The 24433-nt window shown below is 37.6% G+C and overlaps 3 protein-coding genes across 6 annotated transcripts in view; 2 read left to right on the top strand and 1 right to left on the bottom strand.

The window, feature by feature from the left end:
• The window catches only part of LOC126369375 (V-type proton ATPase 116 kDa subunit a 1-like), a 34580-nt gene extending 23996 nt beyond the window's left edge, over positions 1-10584 (bottom strand). The window contains exons 1-5 of one of the 4 annotated variants that reach the window (XM_050013747.1): positions 10271-10584; positions 7813-7992; positions 6969-7097; positions 4205-4293; positions 3297-3335 (exon numbers count right to left, since the gene is read on the bottom strand). In XM_050013747.1, coding sequence (XP_049869704.1) covers positions 3297-3335; positions 4205-4293; positions 6969-7097; positions 7813-7992; positions 10271-10387 — 554 coding nt within the window. In that variant the 5' untranslated portion in view covers positions 10388-10584. Of the gene's footprint in view, positions 1-3296; positions 3336-4204; positions 4294-5122; positions 5170-5428; positions 5515-6968; positions 7098-7812; positions 7993-10270 lie in introns of all 4 variants that reach the window. The other 3 variants (XM_050013749.1, XM_050013750.1, XM_050013748.1) reach the window with 3 other exon arrangements.
• Positions 10585-11652: 1068 nt separating this feature from the next.
• LOC126369394 (transmembrane protein 161B) lies at positions 11653-16698 on the top strand. Its single transcript, XM_050013786.1, has 9 exons — positions 11653-11793; positions 11867-12229; positions 12371-12450; positions 12850-13065; positions 13177-13293; positions 13789-13929; positions 14423-14597; positions 14965-15189; positions 15960-16698. The coding sequence occupies exons 1-9, from the start codon at positions 11791-11793 to the stop codon at positions 16077-16079; spliced, it is 1440 nt and encodes a 479-aa protein (XP_049869743.1). The 5' UTR covers positions 11653-11790; the 3' UTR covers positions 16080-16698.
• Positions 16699-18060: 1362 nt separating this feature from the next.
• Positions 18061-23138, top strand: LOC126369380 (heat shock 70 kDa protein cognate 4). Its single transcript, XM_050013760.1, has 3 exons — positions 18061-18215; positions 20696-20903; positions 21296-23138. The coding sequence occupies exons 2-3, from the start codon at positions 20696-20698 to the stop codon at positions 23047-23049; spliced, it is 1962 nt and encodes a 653-aa protein (XP_049869717.1). The 5' UTR covers positions 18061-18215; the 3' UTR covers positions 23050-23138.
• The last annotated feature ends 1295 nt before the right edge of the window (positions 23139-24433 follow it).

Raw genomic sequence — 24433 nt, 5'->3', positions numbered from 1 at the left:
AGACGCATTTCTTGGGTGAGTTATGATTGGTCATAATGTAAAAAAGTGTAAAAAATGTAAAACAATATATTCGTTAAGGTACAAGGAAATTAACTCTTTAAAACTGCCGTATAAAAGACGGAACAAACGAAAGAAAATCGGGAAAGAAAATGCATAATATAAACCAAAATATCAAAATTAAAACAATTTTTTGGAGTGGTGACGGCATAGAATAAGGAATAATACAACGTATGCAACTCTCCGCTCCCCACCAGCATCTGAGCTAGGGTTTAACGTTTATTTCGATTTATTTGTAAATTGTAATTTTATTATTATTATGTTGAATAAATAATAAAATGTTTATCTAGAAAAGGTTGTTCAATATATTTGTTTGCTAACATAATTAGTATGCAGAAGCGAAACTATCCAAATGATAGTTTTCGTATAGGCTGCAATGTGTCAGTCACGAACTAGCACAGGTCGTCGAACGTATAGCGGTTACTCAAGTATAAAGCCTGCACAACACACTTCAAATGTATACTGTACGCTGGGCCGATTTGGATGAAAATTGGTACATAGTGGAGCTCGGAGCCGCAGCGGTAAACGCGCTCGGTCTGCGATTGTTGAAGTTAAGCAACTTTCGCAAAGGCCGGTCATAGGATGGGTGACCACAGAAAAAATAAAAGTTTTCATCTCGAGCTCCTCCGTGCTTCGGAAGGCACGTTAAGCCGTTGGTCCCGGCTGCATTAGCAGTCGTTAATAACCATCAATCCGCACTGGGCCAACGTGATGGTTTAAGGCCCGATCTCCCTATCCATCCATAGGGAAGGCCCGTGCCCCAGCAGTGGGGACGTTAATGGGCTGGTGATGATGATGATGTACAGCAGCAATGTTTACCGCAACACTTATAACAGAAATCCGCAAGGTTAAGTTACAAAATTAGAAAATTTAAAAAAAAAATGGCTCCCGCATTGTCACGTCCGGCTTCGAAATTTGGGTTTCTTGTCCGGAGATTGAAAGAGATTGACGTCAATCCATTAAGATCTTCATATCGAGTGGGGTGTGAGGTGGATTAACCCCTAGAAACCTGGTGTCAGGGTTACTATTGAGCCGCTAAAGGCCCCTACATGGCCCGGGACCAACGGCTTAACGTGCTTTCCGAAGCACGGATCATCTTTCTTTCGGGCAATCAGATGATCAGCCTGTAATGTCCTATAACCAAACTGGGGATCACAAAGTGATTCTCGTGATGTGGTCCCCGATCTGGATTTGAACCCGGGACCTCCAGATCGTGAGCCCAACGCTCAAATCACTGGACCACGGAGGCCGTTAGTCCACGATAGAAGTCCATTAATATAATACGTTTTTAAGTAGTTTCTTATGCCGCTAGATTATAGCGTAATTTTGATCTCGCCTCGACACAACAAGCGAAATTTTCAATGCCATGAAATTCTCACTAGTAGGTACAATAGAACTACAACAATGCATCTAAAACGACAAAACACGTGTCGCACGGGAACGCCCTCGCTGACGACAGGTCTTCAAATAGTACCTACATACATCCATATATCGTACATAACATACATACCTTGACGACGTCACTACCTTATATGTAACGGTATGTTTAAGTATTTATAGATATTGATAATCCCTATCGTCATATGACATGTACTAAATGATCACATGATGATACTGATCGGTACCTACTGCTAATTTTAGTCAAGACTACGTAGGGTGTTCCATCTTTTTGTTATAACATGTCGGTAATACGGTAAAACATCATTTCATTTAAATTTATTTTTTATCAAGGAATGAACTATTTAGTAATGGAATGATTTTGAATTTTTTGACCTGAATTGAAACATAATCAAGAAATTGAGACATTCCGAAAGAGTTTATCAGTCAGACTATGCTTGTTTGTCTCAATTCCATTGTTTTGGTTCGTATCTCATCTTTCTCTCGGCGATCGATATCGAGATCACCAGATTCCAAAGGAATGTTCACAATGACGCATTGCAGTATTCTCACGATAATAATGTCTATTGTGCGACTGGACATCTCAATGACTATAGCGAGATGAGAATTTTCTGTTGTAACTTCACATTTACTTCCGATGTTTATTGTAATGTCCAATGATGCCAAGCTTGCAGACCATGTTGATCTGATAAACTGACAACATATTCAAGACGTAAAATCATTTGTCGACGCTTACGACGTTTCACCTGAAACTTAAATATTTCACTTTGGAATTCCCAACGACATATGTTTTCATTCAAAACTAGTGTAAACTGCAAACCAGTGATACGCCCTGGTACAGGAATGACGTCAGTCAACACGTATCATGTTTCACCGATAGTCCGTTTTCAGTAAACAACGATGTTTAGCCTGCTATAATTACTGTCACATCACAATATTACTTTAGCACAAGTCATACGCGTGGTAAATTTATCACCCAACCCACATTTGGTCCGGCCAAGGTTGGAATGGAAACTTTTCAGCTATTGTTATACGAGTAGATTTCAATACTATACCGCATATTGTCAGAAGACTAACAATACAGAAAACTGACTTTAACATTGATAAAATACAAATGGTCCGAATGAATAGCACGAGTACACTGAAAAAGAAAAAAAAACACAAGAAACGAATATTAATATCTAAGACACTCGTACCAAGACGCTGTTAGAATCGTTTTCTAAAATGAAAGTAGGAAAATCGTCATACTCACAAACTTTTCTGGACAATCTTTATTAGTAAAGGATTTAAATATCTTTTCGATTCACTAATCCAAGGGTGCTTGGGACATTTTGGTAGATATAACATATATATTATTTTATACATTAAGATAAGGCAATACAGAACGATAAATACTTTACAGAAAACTATGTGAGCACGAAACGAATAATCTCCAGCATTTACAATTTCGCACCTAAGTCCATATCTATTCTTGAAGTCCAATTTACCGTCGAGGTTGATGTATATTTTGTATATTAAGGTTGTGACATTAACAGTAAGGTGTTTAGTAAGCAACGTGAGTGTTAGTACACATTACATTGATAATACGAAGTTTAATTTAGATTTTACCTCTACTTCCCAAATGGTCAAGATGATCGAGTGTCAAACGAGACAAAAAATATATACAACAAAAATACAAAACATAAGTGCCCTCCACATGACCTACAGACCAGAGTTTGCACCAACAAGAGAATTAAACAATAAAAAACTCCAAACTTGTTGATACAAACCCAAATACATTTAACCATGCTAAAACCCAACTACAAATAACATATAGAAAAATTACATTGTACACTACTAACCAAGGCAGGAATTCCAGGGATTCTTGTTTATCCCGTAAACTAGGAAATAAACCAAGCAACACTTTAGCTTTATATGTGAAACATACGATAATAGTAGCTTTTACCAGCAAAAACTTTTCAAATCCTTCTGTTTTATCAAAATGTAAAAAAATGTTACAGTTACTGTCAGAGATACAGACAAAATAATTTAAAGTTTCATCTCAAGTTCGCATATTTACAATTAAATATATTAATCATGCAATGTAATATAGGTAGGTTTTAATAAAGGTGCTTAGCACATAACTGTCGATTGTCACTTGAGATTTCTTTCATGTTAAATTCCCGCTAAAGCTATCATTTATTTTTTATCTTTTTAGCAATTTGCGCGGGATTTGTTGACGTGCAACGAATAGACCTTCAGATGTTCGCAAATCCGCGTTCAATTTGGAACGATCATTCATGTTATAGTATCAGAGACAGTAAATAATATTAAACGATGTGTAGATGACGTTTATCAAAATAATAAAGCTGTCAGGATTCTGTAAACACCATGATCGATAGCATTATTGCTCTAGAGCAAGTAACGGAATTACGAGCGTATCGCTCAAACATGAGTTATCTGTATGAATTATGTATGTTCTACGTTACAACTCTTATGGACATCGCAGACGGTACACGCGCGCAAACTTCTGAAGGCCAATTCTGTTTTACGAAGCCGAACTGAAACGCAATCTTCATTGCATATTGGGTTATATTATAAGGTTAAACTCAATAGAAATGTAAGATTCTGTGGTTGTGTCTTTGTTCTTTATTGCCGGCTCTGATTTTAATTTGCATTTCAATTTAGCTCCAGCTGTTTGTTCTTAGGGTATTATAAGACGAGTGGGGTCAGTGTCACTCTAGTGCTGTATGTACACACGCATACATACCCTAGTTGGACGTGTCCAATATGTCTGTTCGGGTCGTCGGATATCAGCGCGCGCGTCATCGATTCAGTGGTATTGGCACCACCCTCGTGCTAGCGGACAAACATACACATCAACAGACAAACACACATTGCCCGGAGGACGTCACAATCAGCGCAAGTCACCTAGGGGCCGTATTTCACGTGTTCCAATGCCTGTTGTAGTAAAAAAGTAGCGCCAACTCGTCACAGCAACCACGAGTGCGGAACCTGGCTACTAAATTCTAATAAAGCAATTATTTGTTAGTGCCTACTCATCAGTGTTTATTTAATACAGTGGAAACTCCAAATTAAAGAACTAAATAAACTAGGCTGTTGCTTCTCGTTTTACAATCTTCACGTGAATGTCTAGACTACGTAACATAAGTATAAAATCATAATGGCATGCATAGATGACAAGTATACAGAAAGCATGACGATGAGTATAAATAAACATCTACAATAACCACGTTTTGTCGCTACCTGAAAACCTGATGGACTTCAAAAATAAATCATGTTCGGAAAACGTTGTTAGTTCAAATCTCACTCAGGCAGCAGTTGGTTAGCACGCTCGATAAGGATTTCTAGACGTAGATACTAGACTAGACCGACGAGGTCAGAACACTGCAGCAATGAGGTCGAGCTGCGGATCGCAGCATCATCAATTTGAAGCCCGCATCTCGGTATAATATACTCGCCCTGATGCGTGATCGATCGAGAAGGAAATTCTATTAACTGATGACGCCGCCATTCGTTACTGAGTATCATCGCTCCGAGTGCTCTCACCGCACAATTAGAAAGGATGTGTTCTGTGGTGCTACGCTAAGCTGTCATTCCGTCACACAAGAAGTCAAGAGGTGTTATTTTGATGATATACTATAAACCGGCTGACTCCAATGCTTGCCTGAGTGGTGAGTGGTAGACTCCCGTATCAGCGTCACAGTACAAGCGCTGCAAAATATAACATCGCTCTAGGAGATGCTTTGACTTCCACTCCTATCTAATTCCTAAATCCAAACTGCCCACGAGAAAAAAGTAACATTTTGATGTTGAGATTATTGCGTATTATTACTTTATAGTGTCTTTAACCTATTACGGCAATTCGTTTTTTTTTTATTAGTGTTTGCTATTACACGAACTATAACATATTACAGTTTAGAAGAGGGAAGTCAAAGCGCCTCTTAGAGCGTTTAAAGTCATCTGAGCATACCCCAATTTGAGCGCTTGCCCTCCTGCCATGAGGCCCTCCTCCCCAAGTAGGGTCACTTGTTCCTCCTCGCGTGACGGGTCCGCCATCTTGTGCACACATGCGCCGAAATGGCGCCAAGATCAATAACGCGCTCAATGTCAATGTCACAAATCCATACACCGGAAGAAATCAATGAAAACAATTTGCATACGGCTCAATTCCATTACAATTATAATCGAGCCTTGTAAATGCTATGAATTACTCGGATCAATTATTAACTAACAATATACTATAATAATATGACATTGACGTTGAAACGACATTAAATAATACTAGTAACGACATCTATCATAAAATATTTTTGAATTTTTTGAAGCCCACTTTGATGTAATGCTGTAATACTGAATAAGGCGTACCTAAGTACCATAGTTTTGAAAGAAAAACCCACGACCTTATTGAAAGGAAAGTTAATGGTGATTTTGTGTTTTAAACATTTTATTAGTAGATAATCAATGGTTTTGCTACTCGAGTGCTTATTTTCATTTTAAAATATTAAGGTATTTTATAAATAAATATTGCAAATGAGACACTGACCAAAAATAAGAGATAAATAAAGGAAAAAACGCATGATGATAACAAAAATAACATTTAAGTAACAACAGATCGTGGAGCTAGTTTTTTTCTACAACAGCAAGTTTTGCCTTGGCTTTGTGATACCTATCTATACATATAATGCCTTGACATTCACTTGGTGAATTGCGGTAGACACTCCGAGCAAGATCTTCATCTCCTATAAATTGTACCCGGACAACAACGGACGAAACGGAGACGGAGAGAAAAAAAGCCTCTAAGAAACGATAGCACGATCTCATCGTAAACTATGAGTAGGTAAATAAATATTTGCTTAAAACTCTTGTTGCCTTTTAATTGTGAATTATGCTATTATATTTACAGCATAATAGATGTACCCTATTATAACACAATGATCAAAGGCGAAAAATTACGACATGTGACGTTATTGATCAACATAATAACTTGTATAGTTTATAATGAATCGCTGACAACTTTACGTCGACGATCACGAACCCACTGCGGGCACAGTATCTTATCGCCCGATAAATCTAAATTAATTTGTAGTACTCGGCAACGGTAGATTTCTAACCTACCTAAATATAATATCAGATACCAACTGATTACTTGCTTGTACCTACTTGGTTTTTTGAAAGGAAATCATGTGATTGTAATTATATAAAAACGTAATTGAAGATTCGTGAGCTCTAACGTTTTAATGGCTGCTTTAAGGACTGTAGAACTTCATAGATTATCAGTTTTTCTGTTAGGTACATAAGCATTATTTTCGTGTCACAGTCACATGTTACAAGGTGCCGTCAACCGTAGCAAATTCGGATATTCTTTTTATGCTCATGGATATAAAATTATACTCTTGTGTCTTGATGGTTCTCGAATTTCAACATCACCCGAAGAACTGATAATCCAAGGGACCCCTGTAACGCTATCTACAGTAGAGGCAAATTAGTGACTACATTAAAGCGAGACATACCTCGTCAAAGAAGACCTGGGTCTTCCTTAGAATGTGTTTGAGCTCAGTCAGCTCCAAGTAGTTCCGCTTCAAAGCTTCGGCGTTCTGGTTCACTTCACGAAGCTCGTTTTCCAGTTTTTCAAAGGTGGCCTGCATATGTTTTTGATCTTCAGAATTTATAAAAGATTAAAAAATAATACATAACTTTACTTTGGACGTTCTGAAGTCAATGAAGGCGTTTCCTTTTCGATTTGGAGAGCCCCAGAAAAAGGGCAGTAGGTCTGCGAAATTCCATCATACTGCAATCCCCAATAACTCATCATCTCCCTAGCATTATCGTTTTTCACAGGGTCCGCTTACCTAACCTTTTTTGATTTGACAGGTCCGGTTTCTACAGAAGCGACTGCCTGTGTAACCCTCCAAACCGCGAAGGGAAAACCAGCCCAATACAGGTTAGGTCACATACCTCCGAAAATGCATTTCTCGGGAATGTGGGTTTCGTCACGATGTTTTTTTTCACCGCTGAGCACGTGATAATCATTTATGATCCAAACATGAATTCGAAAACAAATTCGACTATCACTGGTTTAGGCCTGTGCTGGATTCGAACCTGCGACATTACAGTGTGAGTCAAGCGTCAATCCCCAATAACTAAAAGTAAGAATAACCTTATAAATTCCCAAATCTTCTCCATTTGAAAGATTAAAAAGCTACGACGGCAACACGGGTTCCACCTATCACGTTGGTCTACCATAAGCTCGGTGAAGCGTCGGACTCAGTTCATCTTGCGATTAATATAGATATCTCTTCTCTATCCGAATTGGGAATATAGTCATGAGCTCGTCGTCTTATGTGAGTATTTTACCTCAAGATCGATCATCTCTCTGGGCTGCGGCGCCTCCGGGCACTCCCCGGGGATCTCGAGCATGGGGATACCGTCTTTGCGGATCTCCTTCTCCAGGTAGCGCAGCTTGCGCTCCATCTCGTCGCAACGACGGACCTCATTGACGAACTTGCGTTGGAACGCATTCACGTCTGGGTTTAACTGTTGGACAACAATATACAAGTGTACACAAGCAGCTTTATTAAAATAGGTTCGCGAAAGTGATGGCGTGACGACTTGTACTTTTGCCGGAAAATTGAAAAAGGAAGGGGAGGCCTCAGTAAGTGGCGATGTGGCCAAAGATGGAACACACTTACCTAACAAATGCCTATTCTCTAGCCTAGCAGATACTAAAGCCTGTTGTTAACGAGTCACAAATCTTAGGAAAATAGGAATCTTAGGAAATTTAGCGTTGTAAGAAACATTATCCAATAGTAAGATTCAGAGGGGGTGAAGACGGCGCCCGATAATAATTGGTGCGGGCGGAAATTTGTCGTTCTACACATAGGTAGTATTATTCTTTGTGAAACTAGTGGTTTCATGATGCATGTTGGTGATTGAATGTCATCATCATCACTAATATGTAGGTAGTAGGTAGGTACTACCTACTCTATTTCTACAGAAAACATATTTAATCTTACATAATGAATTGGCATTTCCATTTATCAATATTATAAGCATTGTTATCCTGCATTATCCCACCCTTCCAAATTTAGATTTAGAAGCAGAAGAACTAATGCACTATTAGTTCTTAATACCAATAATATTGATCTTAAATTGGGCTGTTTATTATTATTTTACATTTAATAGCAATAGCTTTGTCATTTGTCACATCAATCATAAAAATTATCTAATCAATTTAATTCATCACATGATTAGTAGTCACATTTTTAATTTGTCTTTAAAATCACATGACTTCCAACCATAGAACATTATTTGTCCTATACATTATGGGCAAATGTTAGGTCTTATAAATAAATAAATACATCATCATCATCTCCTAGGCATTATCCTATTATCACGGGGCCCATTTATTAACCCTATTTAGATATGATATGATAAGTAATCTAAATATGGTAGTCATGTGTTTTCTTATTTGTCATGATTTAGAAGTGAAGATTCATGATTTACCAAGAGAATGTTAGTAAAAGTACATAGTAAACAACTTTTTTATTAGTTCAAGGTTGTAACTTTAATGCTATCTTAGGTTTTAATCTGAGGTTTTGATTGAAGGTCGCTAGTGACCATATTTCTAGAGTTTACAGCTTAATATACATAATTTATTTAAGAATTAATTTGGTAGGTATGTAGGTATACTGTTATTTAAAGAAAAATAATATAAATCTTATTGTAGTTGGCATCTCTACTAGACTGTGTACTTTAAATTCACATCTAGTTAATTGGACAAGAGTTTGTTTTTATTAAGTATTTATTTATGTAAAAAAAGGTTGTATAGCACATCAGAAAAAATATATTAATTTATTTTTAAGTGAAAGAGCAACAGCATTCATGAAGTATAAATTGTATATTATAACATTAATGAGTGGCTTCACAGTTTGTAAAGTATTTAAAGTCAGAAACTTGTGATTTATTTCTATGACTTTAATTTAGCAGAGTAGCTCCTACCAAACCTACCAAAAATTTAAATGATTTATCAGCATATATATATATATATATATATATATATATATATATATATATATATATAGCTACATTAGAATATCAAACCTAAATACAGCACTACATAATAATTATAGTTTTTTTTAATGTTAAAGCAATATAAAATAATTACACTACTACTTACATTTACTTTGCAAATAAGGAATAGGTAGTGTAATCAGTAAGGATTAAATTATATATTGTTTCATTACTTTTATTAATGGCACAGGATTTCTTAGTATTTTCCTAGTATTTCAAGTTATTTTATTTACAATAATAATAATAATTCAAGGCTCTCATCTAACATTGTCTAATAGTACCTATCTGATTAATTTCATAAAAGTATTTCTTATCAACAATCAATTACAGAATGAGATGTTTCTTCAAGCATGGTTTAAGGGTGGTTTCAGCAAGTATAAGTATCACTCACTACATTAATAGCTATTTATAGAAAAACATGTTAGCATAGTGTTCACATTGACTGATGAATAATATTTGAGATTGTTGTATTTTTTTATTGTGACTGGTTCACTATGTCTCGGAATAGAGACAAATACAATGGGTCATAAAGCACTTACTACAGTATAAATGCATAAGTATGGGTAAGTAAGGAATATTACATAGTATGGTTATCAAACACGTCGAAAATGTGGGCGTCGATGGATTCTAATCACAGTGGAAACGGGGTCACAGATTTCCCATATCGCCGACTATTGCAAAATACGGTTTCAAGTCGGTTGCACTAAGGTTTACTGAATACCAATGAAGTGAAGACACTTACGTCACGGAATTGAACGAGTCCCAGCTCTCCAAGTTCAGACACGCAAGCATACGCAGCTTCACTCTGCAGGAAGAGCTGACAAAGAGTCATCTCTTCACTCCGGAATAACGACCCCATTTTGCACGATTTTCACTATCACTCACAGCAAAAACAAACTAATTCTATGAACTAAAACAAGAGGCTCCGTCGCATCCGTCTGTGGACAGACTTCGGCGGCGACGAAACCGAAATAAATCCAAGCCGTCAATCGATAGGAAACTATGAATGATTTTCCAGGGAACCCGTCACGTCATTTGTGCGCAACGCGGACAATGGACATATGTTTTGAGATACCACACTAAAAATGGTTTACCACAACCATTTCAAACTCTTCATTACAATTCATAAATAAAAAATACAGATATGGGTTCACTTGGAATCACTATTTTATTTATTTAATTAATATTTTCCATAATTAATACATTCAGGGGAATTTAGTGTTTGCTTTCTGATATTTTACTTCTCTAAATTCCCGATATTTAGGGGAAAATGTATCAGCTGGCCACATTCGTTTCTCTCTCTACGCTCTCTTTCTTTTGAATGTTTTTTTTCTCTTTTTTATAAATTTGTTTATGAAGTTAAGTAAAACAATTTTCCCGCTCACTTTTTCCTCGACATAATTTATATTGTTTATATTTAATATAAATAAACGATATTTAGGTGTACCTAAAGGTATACCCTATGATCTTTATTTTAAAAATACTATAATTATCTGAGTTTAAATAACTTTTTTATTTTCATTTGATTTCAAACAACATAAACATTTTGGCTAAAACGAAACTCATGAATGTGCCGATTCGTGATATGTCAAGTGAACGTAGTGTGGGTTTTGGCGGGAAACGGGAACGGGACAGTTGCTTTCTTCATTGAATGATCTAAATAATTAATACGAAGTGGTGTTTTGTGGTTAATGATCGCATTAAGTTAGTCGGAAGACATTCGCGAGTGTTATTATATTGGAGTATTCAAGGAACAAAGTGTATCTGCCTATTTTCGTTTCGTGCCAGGAAGCCGCTTCATAACTCGAAAGTTTATGCGGACTTTTGAGTTAATTCGTTTGGGGTTCGGAGTAGGAGTCTACTCCGAGGGTGGGGGCTTAGGTTTCATCATCATCACCTTTCATCATTTCATTATTCATCAAGAAAAAAAATACGTAAGACATGGCTGTATGGGCATAGTTCCCTTTGCCTTACCCTTCGGGGAAAACCAAAACAAAAAAAAAAAAAAAATGAACGTAGTGTTTAACCAACCAAATACAATGGTTCTATTTAATGACATTTGATAATGCTCTATCTCTCCTTTACTTACGCTTATTAAATAACATCTCTACCTGGTTCATTTTTAATATTCTCCTTCTATAATTTATAAGTTTATAGTGTGTGGGAGTAGAAGATTGAGGTTATAAAATTAGCTGGAAATAAAAATAATTTACCCAATTTAGACTATGAATAGATATAACAGTGAATGAAAACTGATTAAAAATGGTGTGTATTATTTTTAAAACTATATACCATCGCTGTACCTCGGTGTCAACTTTGTATTTATTTATTATTTCAGGCTTTGCTTGGAGCCCAGTTAGTTATAACACTGATTATGGTGTCCGTGATCCAGAAATTAAGCAATTATTCGTTTGCACGGTGGCTTTTGTGTTCGCAAGGCTTATACCGGTATCTGTACCCAGACAATAGTGAACTGAAGACGTTGGCTGGGGTGCCAAAAGACAAGCCTAAGCATAAAAAAGGCGGCAAGAACGAGGCCAATGGAAAGGCGGAGACTTTCCACGTCCCCCGAAGCCTCGATCTTCAGTTGGAGACGGCGCCTGTGACTGCACTTGATGTTGTGCACTTAAGGTTTTACACAGAGTACCTATGGATTGTAGACTTTTCATTATACACAAGTATAGTTTATATTATGTCAGAGGTAAGTGTATGTTTAATTTGTTACATTCTTCTGAAAATAAAGCTTTTTATTATGATTTTGACTATTAACATGATTGAACAAATGGTAATTTATGAAATTATAACGTTCTTACTAATTATTTAATTCTTTGATTGTTTTCAGGTGTATACAGCAATATTTCCTTTGAAGGATGAGTTCAACTTGAGCATGGTGTGGTGTCTTCTAGTAGTCCTGTTTTCATTGTATCCTTTTATGAAAATTCCTACTATAGAAATACCAGTAACAAAAAGAATAGACTTATGTTCGATGATGGCACACCAATTGGGTTTAGATAATGCACATTTAGTCACTGATACTGTAGTACCAATATAAAAAAAATAGTTCCTTAACATTAGATAGATAGATAGATAGATATAGCCTTTATTATGGACTTATTGTAACAATTTTTTTTTTTTATTATTATTTTTTAGCTTATACATAATATTAAAAAAGAAATAAAGATGTGTTTAATTATGCTCTTCGTCCATTTGTCTTTTGACAAAGGCCTCCTCCAGCTCTTTCCACTTATCCCTGTCTCTCGCCAGCCTTCTCCACATATTGAAGAGATAAAAAAAAAATACAGTTCCTTAACATTACTTCAGTAAAATACTCCTCTCCCTTACAAAACAGTATTTTACAAGTGAGGAATCCATCGGCGAAAGGTCCACCTGCATTGTGGCGTTCTGTGCATTTCTCCTCATTGCCATGATGGTGCTCATTGTAGACGAGAAGAATCTTGAAGTGGGTGTAGACCCTGCATATGACAGCTTTTACGAAAATGCTTCCAAGTTCCTTGAAAATCAAGGGCTTTCTTCTGTGTAAGTATTTACAAGTGTAGGTACATAGTTGAAAATAGTTTAATACTTATAGCTGATGTGAATAAGCTAAAGTTATGGTAGGTACTTTAAATCTATTACTTTCTTTTTCAGAGGCCCAGCTTCCAAACTGATTTTGAAATTTTCGTTTGCTGTGTGGGCCGCTATCATTGGGACTCTGTTCACATTCCCTGGATTGAGAGTCGCGAGAATGCATTGGGATTCTTTGAGGTAAATACTAAGCTTTTAGGCTAGGGGGCATTAGGACAATTTCAGCACGGTCAGTGAATATGCACTCATGTGGTCCAGTGGTTAAGTGTTGGGCTCACGATCCAGAGGCGCCAGGTTCAAATCTCAGTGGGGACATATCACAAAAGTCAGTTTGCAGGCTGATCACCCTATTGTTCGAAAAGTATGATGATCCATGCTTCGGCAGACATGTTAAACCGTTCGTCCCAGGTATCACTACTGATGTTTGATCGGGAATATTCGGGAAGAAGTAGTTCTGTCTTCGTTTATTATAGACTAGGCATTGCACGCGTTTGTCACTGGACTCCATGACTGACACTGCTGCCGATTCAGGCAACCATCAATCTTATTTTAACTCAATTTGACAGGCGTAAAACTCCCTCTCTCTTTCTTGCACTTATTGTGTGTTAAGGACAGCACTAGTTTAAGAGTTGTCATAATTTGACTGATGTTTGCCTTTGACTGGCATTATTACAGATACTACAACGAAAACAAAGTCAAGTCTCTGCTCTTAAACTTAAACTTCGCGATGCCTTTCGTGCTGGTGCTTCTATGGGTGCGCCCGGTGACGCGATACTACCTCACCGAGAGAGTCTTCAGCGGCATGGAGAAGCCTTTGTAAGTATTTCTTTTTATTTCTTACTCAGGTAATCAACAGCTTAACTATACATACTGATGTATACTACTGAGTAGTAGTAGTGTAGTGTTTACTTATAAATAGTACACACTAAGCCAATAACAGACTGCCTCAACTTAGAAAGAATACACGTTGCAATGTCTCTTTGTATATGTGGTGCTATTTGTTTTACTGATGTTTTAATTATTGATGTCCGTTGTAGTATGTGATTTTTGTTTTAAAGCTCTCACCCGTGCTTAGGTTTGTGTGCCCCCAAATAGGCACCATTATCTTAAAACACCACTTCAAGTTAGGAGTAGGTTTACTGTATATACTATACACCTCTGCCTACCTCTTTCGAGAAATAAGCGTGATGCTATCTTATTATGTCAACACATCCCATTGTGATTTTAAAATCTTTGAGAATACCCGCGAGTTCCATTCATATTTATAAAATTAGCATGAATGTTTAAATACGAATCTACTCTTCCACAGAATGAGTGCGCAAGCGTTTGATACACTGCGTCTGATCCTCGTGGTCCTGACAGTGACACTGCGCATTGTATTGATGCCGCGTCAATTGCAAGCGTACCTCGATATGGCGCAACGGAGACTCGACGTTCAGAAGAAGGAGGCTGGACGTATCACTAATATTGATTTACAGAAAAAGGTAAACTTTCACACTCCTCTAAACTGGCGAGCATGCATGAAGTTTTTGATGGGAGTGAAGAAAGCGAAGGCGGTGTGTCAGGATCGTATTAAGTGTATTCCGTGGTTTCTGCCTACCTCAACGGGAAATAAGCGTGACGTATATAAACTATCAATACATTTTAGTTAAAAAATACCTGTGTCACTTTTTCATGCGATAATTAATTCAAGTTTTAAGAATGCATTTTGATTTTCTATTCACTTTAAATTGTAAAAGAAGCGATATATCAGTCTTATTTTATCAGAAATCAGAAAAAAAAAGATATTTTGGTCGTGTTTGTACAATAGACAGGAAGGAACTAATTATATTTCACATTTGCTTCTTACAGATAGCGTCAGTGTTCTACTACCTGTGCGTGGTCGCGCTACAATACATTTGCCCGATCGTCATGTGTTTATATTTGACGCTGATGTACAAAACTCTAGGAGGGTACTCATGGACATCATTGTTCTATGAGAAGGAAGAAATGTGCTCTGCGGTCAACAATACTGCTGCCAGTAGTACTGTTGAAGGCGTAGAACAATTCCAGCTTGCTTGGGAGAATTTGAAAATGGTAAAGAGTTAGTTATTGCTAGACTTACTGAGCAAGTCAAAGAAAAAATATTTTATTGAAACAAATGAACATTTGGTGGGGATTTAGTTTTGGGGGTTAGGATTTGGCGGAAAAGAAGAGATCAATGGCGATTACTCCACCGACAAGAGCGCAGCTCTTAAATAATGAGAGAGAAATGAACATTACCACTAATATCAAGTTTTATCTCCAATCCGTTGAAGCCTTTGCTCGGAGGAGAATCTTTGATTTCTCTACCATGGCTATAGATTCGAATTCAGATATATACACACGCGCGAATTATCTAGACATCTCGCGTCAAAGGTATACCAGAGTAAATCTCAAAGCACCGGAAGCCAATAACATTAACAACGTCATTAGTATCAAGGTAAAAATGTCCTAGAATCTCTCGTCTTTCTGCAAATATCCAGTTGTTTATGTTATAAACCAACGTAAGTTATGCATCCATGTTTGTAAAAAGATAAAATAATAATTATTATTTTTTTTAAAACCTTAGGTTTCCTCGGCTTTATTATTATTATTATTGGAAGCACAGGCAGCACTTTGTGCTGATGCGTGCTTATCACTTCACTTGTGTTCATGATTGAACCTAGGACATTTTATACCTACACCTGATATATAGTGTCGAATAGACCCGTCATTCGTCGTATTGGGTAGTGTAATAAACCCTATAATAAGGCTTTAAGGTAAAGTGGCAAAGGCAAAGTGATAATGTTAATAAACTGATTTAAATACCTCTTGTTACTTTCCAGGTATTCACAGAGGAAGTATACAAAGGTGTATTTGGTTTCGCGACGTGGTGGTGTTGTTTCTCCTGGTTCATCACGACCTCTCTCGGCATGGCGTACCAGACGTACTTCAGAATCTCGTGATGAACATATCTTACTCTCATCGTAGCTAAATGCGCTTGCTCAATCGAAGTGACAAATATGTGTACTGTACTTTTGTAAGTGGCTACGGTGCCGTAATTTCAGTTTCATTCTATATTTTGTTCAAGTGGAAATTAATTGTCTTTACTTTATTGTTTTTCCTGTATTATATAGTTTTAGGTGTACCTAAAATAGGTCTAAATAGTTAGGTCTGTAGATCTACTGAAACTATTAAAGTGCCTCGATTTATCAACCGCATTTTGGTGCAAGAATTAGTTAGTGTTTCTAGTCAGGTTTTATTTTGTATTATGTTATGCGTTTGTGAGTGAAATAAGTCTCAATGTGTTCATATTTTCAGAGATTACAAGTAAATTGTAACTTTTAAAATTTGAACGCATTGTATGACAAATTTTTAAAAGACTTAACTACCTACTCGTGTAGTTTCTAAGAATTTGCTAAAAGAAAATCGGCTTATGATAAAATAAGTTACTGGAAGTGAAGAATAAATGATTGCGACTTAGTTAATAAGCAAAAACGTGATTCATTTGAAGAATCTTAGCACAAGCAATGTATTTATTGTAATTTTTAAATGGACTGTTTTTATTAAATATTTGAAGTTTTACTAGTTTTATTTATTTTAGTATTTTTGACTATTTATTCTACAATAATACTTATGTACTTAATTTGCAAATATCCTGTTATAACTTATCACAGATATTTCCGAGGAACTTACATAAGAGTGGCGACATACGTATGTTCTAAATGGATATTTGAAAAATATTCTAGGATTTTTTTGGATTCACGATAGTGATATTGACTTCCGGTGTGGGTAGTTTCCTAGGTCAAAGATTATATTATGAAATTCTGATTAGGTACTAATAAAGTCAAATCTAAAGGTGACAAAAAAGTTTTCTTTTTCTACTTAACTTACTAAAGAAAATTTAATAAGTGCTACATATTATTACGATTCTATGACGTCACAGGTTGTTTTTTCTACTATACAAATTCCATAGTAATTTCGTGTCTTGACGTTTTTACTGTTTTGATTAGTTGGAAACTACCCTATTATCAAGTTAAATCAGGAGCAAAACGAAATCCTATTTCCTCTAGCATCTGGCATGCAAGTGTTAGCTGAACTGTCTTAGAAATAGAAATACTCTTTATTTTTCACTCCTTTTCCCGCCAGCTGCACCATAGACAAGTTTTATTCGAGGAAACATGGTTATCGTGGTTATCATTTACGTTTATTATCTATGGTCTGTTAATGTTGTAGACAATGAGCTGAATCGTGAACTCACGCAAAATAAAATTTACTCTTTTGAATCACTAAACTAAGTAACATAATTGTGCATCCAGTTATTCACAACTGCTTAAAAAACTGCTTTTTAATCAATAATAGAAAACGAACTGAAAGTCACTTCTAAAAGTAATAATTGGACTTAGATCCATTAACAATCTGATGTTTTAGTTTGTTTTGTTATATAAAATATAATGTAAAATTAAGAACTCAACCCGCTTATGACCCTGATGCCTCAAGGTCACGGACTGGAATATCAGATCAATGTGTATTTTTGTTTTTTAAATAATAATGATAAGGGTTCTAAGTGTTGGTCTCGGCCCCGCGCATGCTTTCTAAAAGTCTGGGACTCCATGGGCCCATACAAATACTTACAAATAAAGACATACAAATAATTATTTTTATCTTTATTGTTATGACAAACAAAACCTTTATGATAATTTTTGTAGTTACAAGCTTTGACATAATTATGTAAGAATCAGCTGATATTCCTAAAAAAAAGAAATCTTAGCCCAAGATATAAAATTATTTGTATCGGTGAGTTATTCTGACCTTACTCACATATGTTAAGTCCAACACTACCGCTGGGAAAAATGGCTACATCCGAAAAAAACAGCCAATAGAAACGCTCCTCGTCTAGAGGGAAAATTTGTGATTGGTCGATTTGCTGGAATATTCCAGAAAACCCGAGTGACGTCTGCTCGCTCCCCCCAATCGTATATAAACTTTTCGTGTGATATCGACGCCATCTTATTTCTTGAAAAGAAGCCGTCAATCGCGCACGTTTGCTGAGTGTTCTCTTAGATAAGTTATCGACTGAATTCTACTAGTTAAATATCAAAGTGAGTACAGTTTCTAATAATTTTCTACTTGTTTTATTTGATTTTGCAGGTGTAAATTTGGTATTTTGTGTAAATTCTGTAATATTTGAGTTTTGGTTATCAGCATGACCAACTCCCTCCCTCTACCTACACGAGGTTCTTTGAACTTGTCTTCCTTTGATTACTCAGATCGTGATTCATCTGTGAAATATCCAATCCTAGTAATACTATTGCAATATCTGATTCTAGAGTTTTTATTGTTTCACCCATTGCAATTTTCTTTGTTCTTCGGTACCTAATTCTAGAAAATATAGCACGTGGTCTTTAATTGCAGATGATAAGACATTTAAGATTTTCAGTGCATTTCCACGGTGACAGTTTGGATTTGTAGATAATTATATTATTACTTACCTAGGTATCTAGTTAATATTTTTCCTGGAAATCGTATCTGCATTCGAGAACGTTCCTACGCGTGCGCATCGATTTTCCACGATGGCCGCCGCCGCTTAATATTTCAGTCTTAACTGCATTAACCTTCATACCTTTTATTTTTTCTACGTTCATACGTATATTAGGTACTTACTAGGCCCACCCACGCGTGCACAGTTCATCGTTCTCACGCTTGGGAACACGTAAGTTGCTAACTCCAGCATACATACATAGTGTCGGTTAAAATTGCCGTATGAATCACATCACGTGTTGATATCGTGCTTCCGTACCATACCCAAATTCGTTACGCTATCTAGCCCCGTTAGTTTTACACAACTACACTTCTCATCAAAAAAATCGAAACACTTCCGTTTTCATTGTTTCTGTCCGAATTTAACACAAAAAAGAATTCATACGATGAAAAAAAATACATAAATGTATAGCTGGCAGTTTGGCCATTACAGTAATAAGCGAAAATTCTAAATTCAAAATTAGAATTTCATTTGTTTATCTTATAAACGAAATGAATCACTGTTTTGAGACAAATGTGTGTTTAGGGTTGGAGTACATTTAGCGTTTAAAAACTAAAAATTGGCGCCTATCCTTAAACTTTTTGTTTTTTATTTCAATACTGTGACTTTGGGACGTCTGAAAAAAGGTTTTTTTTCTAAAACGTATGGATACTTCGCCCACAGAAGCCGCCCAAGTTGTGGCATTGCTGGATTCTGGCCTTAGTCAGCGTGTTGTGGCTGCAAGACTGCATCTAAGCCTGTCATCTGTTCATAGAGTCTATAAACGTTATCGGGAGACTGGTTTGTTCACGCGCCGTTCAGGATCTGGCAGGAATCGGGTCACTTCTGAGCGAGATGATCGATTTATTGTAACAACTTCTTTAAGAAATCGACGCCTTAACGCTTTTCAACTGCAGCAGCGGCTTCGTGTTGTACGAAGGGAGGCTGTAAGTGACTCTACAATTAGAAGAAGGTTGAAGGATCGTGGACTGGTACCGCATAAGCCAGCAAATGGGCCGAAATTAACTGCAGACCATCGAAGAGCGCGCCTTAACTATGCACGTGAGCACCTAAATTGGTCATACCTACAGTGGAGCAAAGTTCTCTTTTCTGATGAGTGTAAAATTATGCTGTATGGTAACGACGGAAGGAACAAGGTCTACAGAAGAGACGGAGAACGCTATGCACAATGCTGCATTGAAGAAAAGGTCAGCTATGGTGGCGTTTCTGTAGGTATGACCAATTTAGGTGCTCACGTGCAAAGTTAAGGCGCGCTCTTCGATGGTCTGCAGTTAATTTCGGCCCATTTGCTGGCTTATGCGGTACCAGTCCACGATCCTTCAACCTTCTTCTAATTGTAGAGTCACTTACAGCCACCCTTCGTACAACACGAAGCCGCTGCTGCAGTTGAAAAGCGTTAAGGCGTCGATTTCTTAAAGAAGTTGTTACAATAAATCGATCATCTCGCTCAGAAGTGACCCGATTCCTGCCAGATCCTGAACGGCGCGTGAACAAACCAGTCTCCCGATAACGTTTATAGACTCTATGAACAGATGACAGGCTTAGATGCAGTCTTGCAGCCACAACACGCTGACTAAGGCGAGAATCCAGCAATGCCACAACTTGGGCGGCTTCTGTGGGCGAAGTATCCATACGTTTTAGAAAAAAAACCTTTTTTCAGACGTCCCAAAGTCACAGTATTGAAATAAAAAACAAAAAGTTTAAGGATAGGCGCCAATTTTTAGTTTTTAAACGCTAAATGTACTCCAATCCTAAACACACATTTGTCTCAAAACAGTGATTCATTTCGTTTATAAGATAAACAAATGAAATTCTAATTTTGAATTTAGAATTTTCGCTTATTACTGTAATGGCCAAACTGCCAGCTATACATTTATGTATTTTTTTTCATCGTATGAATTCTTTTTTGTGTTAAATTCGGACAGAAACAATGAAAACGGAAGTGTTTCGATTTTTTTGATGAGAAGTGTATTTTATTAATTAGTTGATTTGTATCTAAAAATATCTAGTTGTGAGGTTTAACGATTTTAATTTTCACAGATGGCAACAAAAGCACCCGCAGTAGGTATCGACCTGGGCACCACCTACTCCTGCGTTGGAGTGTTCCAGCATGGCAAGGTGGAGATCATCGCCAATGACCAGGGCAACCGCACCACGCCCTCGTACGTCGCCTTCACCGACACCGAGCGCCTCATCGGTGATGCTGCTAAGAACCAGGTCGCCATGAACCCCAACAACACTATTTTTGGTAAGTATTTTTTCTAAACAATCCAAAATCTTTAATCTACAGAATGTCCTTTGTTGTCTATAAAGGAATTCATGAAATGATTCATTAATTTGCATTGTTATCATCAATTTATCAAAACTTATCATGTCAACAACACATATGAATATGATATGAAGAAAATAGTCTTAACTTTTATTATACTATGAAAAAGATAAGTATATCCAGTAGCTAAATTTTATTCTCTGAAAATTTTAAATTGTTTAAACATATTTTCATGATGATACCCAATATACTAGACTAGAGTCTCTGAACATATTGAATGAGAACAGTAATCTGATGTTACATATAACTTAACAATTTCCTATTTCCTTATGCGAGTTGTTTCTACAATAGCTTTGATTTCATTGTTTCAGATGCCAAGCGTCTTATTGGTCGCAAATTCGAAGATGCTACTGTACAAGCCGACATGAAGCACTGGCCATTTGAAGTGGTCAGTGATGGTGGCAAGCCAAAGATTAAGGTACAATACAAGGGTGAAGACAAGACCTTCTTCCCTGAGGAAGTGAGCTCAATGGTGCTTACTAAGATGAAGGAAACAGCTGAGGCATACCTTGGCAAAACGGTGCAGAATGCAGTCATCACGGTTCCAGCGTACTTCAATGACTCACAGAGACAGGCCACAAAAGATGCGGGTACCATCTCTGGCCTGAACGTTCTCCGAATTATCAATGAACCGACTGCTGCTGCGATTGCGTACGGCCTCGATAAGAAGGGAGGCGGAGAACGTAACGTACTTATTTTCGACCTCGGTGGTGGTACTTTCGACGTGTCCATCCTGACCATCGAAGATGGTATCTTCGAAGTAAAGTCTACCGCCGGAGACACGCACTTGGGAGGCGAGGACTTCGACAACCGAATGGTAAACCACTTTGTACAGGAGTTCAAGAGGAAGTACAAGAAGGAACTTACCACAAACAAGAGGGCCCTGCGACGACTCAGGACCGCATGTGAACGCGCGAAGAGGACCCTGTCGTCCTCTACTCAGGCCAGTATTGAAATCGACTCTCTCTTCGAGGGTATTGACTTCTACACCTCAATCACCAGGGCTCGTTTTGAGGAACTGAACGCCGATCTGTTCAGATCTACCATGGAGCCGGTTGAGAAGTCTCTCCGTGACGCCAAAATGGACAAGTCGCAGATCCATGACATTGTCCTGGTTGGTGGTTCCACTCGTATTCCTAAAGTGCAGAAGCTTCTTCAGGACTTCTTCAATGGCAAGGAGCTTAACAAATCCATCAATCCCGACGAGGCCGTCGCGTACGGTGCGGCTGTACAGGCCGCCATCTTGCACGGTGACAAGTCTGAGGAAGTACAGGACCTGCTGCTGCTTGATGTTACACCGCTGTCGCTGGGTATCGAAACCGCCGGCGGTGTTATGACCACCCTCATTAAGCGTAACACTACCATTCCCACTAAGCAGACCCAGACCTTCACTACTTACTCTGATAACCAACCTGGAGTGCTTATTCAAGTTTTCGAGGGTGAGCGCGCCATGACCAAAGATAACAACCTCCTCGGAAAATTCGAACTTACTGGCATCCCACCCGCGCCACGTGGTGTTCCTCAGATCGAGGTCACCTTCGACATCGACGCCAACGGTATCTTGAACGTATCGGCCGTCGAGAAGTCTACCAACAAGGAGAACAAGATTACCATCACCAACGACAAGGGTCGCCTGTCTAAGGAGGAAATTGAGCGCATGGTTAACGAGGCTGAGAAGTACAGGACTGAGGATGAGAAACAGAAGGAAACCATTGGGGCCAAGAATGCTCTCGAGTCTTACTGCTTCAACATGAAGTCCACCATGGAAGATGAGAAGCTGAAGGACAAGATCTCGGACACCGATAAGCAGACCATTTTGGACAAATGCAATGATACCATTAAATGGCTCGATTCCAACCAGTTGGCTGACAAGGAGGAATATGAACACAAGCAGAAGGAGTTGGAGGGTATCTGCAACCCGATCATCACCAAGCTGTACCAAGGAGCCGGCGGCGCGCCAGGTGGTATGCCCGGCGGTATGCCCGGCTTCCCTGGCGGCGCTCCCGGCGCTGGAGGCGCAGCGCCCGGTGGCGGTGCCGGACCCACCATTGAGGAGGTTGACTAAACACATTCCACGAGTTTTCGAAAATAAGATCATTCGGCATAGAGGTGTTACAACCCTTGCTTGAAATTCAATAAATGAGTTAAAACATATTTTGTATTTCCCTTCTGTTTCACCCCTAGTGTTTCATTACTAAAATCTAACCTATAGAAAGAACTGATGGTGGATTTTTGTTGGGACTATTTACTGTCGATCATTTGACGATATTCGATAGTCTACTTCATCTATACTATCGATAGCTGATTTCGATCAATACTATCTAAAGTCATAGTATTGACAGTATCGTCTATTGCAAGAACTGATCACGATTGCTATTCACTAATCTTGAGAAAGTAGGTACTTGCCTATTTTTTTCATTACGAGCCTTCGATATAGTTTAGTGTATTTCTTCGAGGCGATGACGTCATACATAAATCGTCTGAAACAGACTTATAAGGCCAATGATGATGATTATGTCGTCTAATGTTAATATAGTATTTCTTCCGACTATTGCACGAACTATCGATAGTGGCCTATCGATACGATACGCAAATAAGACTAGAATCAATAATTTACACCCCAATAGCTACTATAATCAGCCTTGTTTCTGTGTGTGCGTCAAGCTAGCGGCCTCAAAAAAAAAATGGGCACGAAAAAATAATTTGACCATACCAAAAAATAGTACTCTTATTGAAAAAAATAGTACCTGTTGTAAAAAAATTAGTACCATCACGGTTCTGGATTTATAGCCATGTTTTATTGCACTTGCTAGCTTGACGGTGAGCGAAATTTGGCGAGAGTTAACGACAAGGTCTTTCGCTTTGATTTAAACGCCAAAAAATAGTACCGAAATAGTACTCACCCCCTGCAAAATACCGAAATGAGTACTTCAACGGTTCCAAAGTTATAAAGGCAGTTCTTTGATCCCGCTAGCTTGACGTTTTGAAAATACCTATTATCTGGGGAACGCTTGCATACTTCAGTATGTAACTAATGTCAATAAACTCGTATGAAATAGTACTTCCTACCATCATAATTTTGATCCGATTCTCTTTGTAGAAATATGTTAAAAAATCATCATAACCTATGCCATACATTTGTTGTTGATACAGTCACGTAGACAATTACATAACCTCACAATTTATTCGTAAGTATTGCCATTGCCAGTATTGCCATTTTGAAGGTCTACCCTACCATTTCTTTGCACTTCAGAGTGTTGCTATTACAAAAAATTGCTATTGCATACACCCATATGCAATAATTTTAATAAAAAATGGCTGCATGGGTCTAGTTCTTATTGAAAACAATCTGTGATTTTAATACATCATAATACATTTTTAATCTGCTGTTTTATTTTATAATTTATACCTTCATGTTCAATTTGTTACGGATCGAAGTGTTTGTTAAT

This window comes from Pectinophora gossypiella, chromosome 9 (genome assembly GCF_024362695.1).
Source record: "Pectinophora gossypiella chromosome 9, ilPecGoss1.1, whole genome shotgun sequence".
Lineage (NCBI taxonomy): Eukaryota > Metazoa > Arthropoda > Insecta > Lepidoptera > Gelechiidae > Pectinophora > Pectinophora gossypiella.
This window is presented reverse-complemented; position numbering and strand designations above follow the sequence as displayed.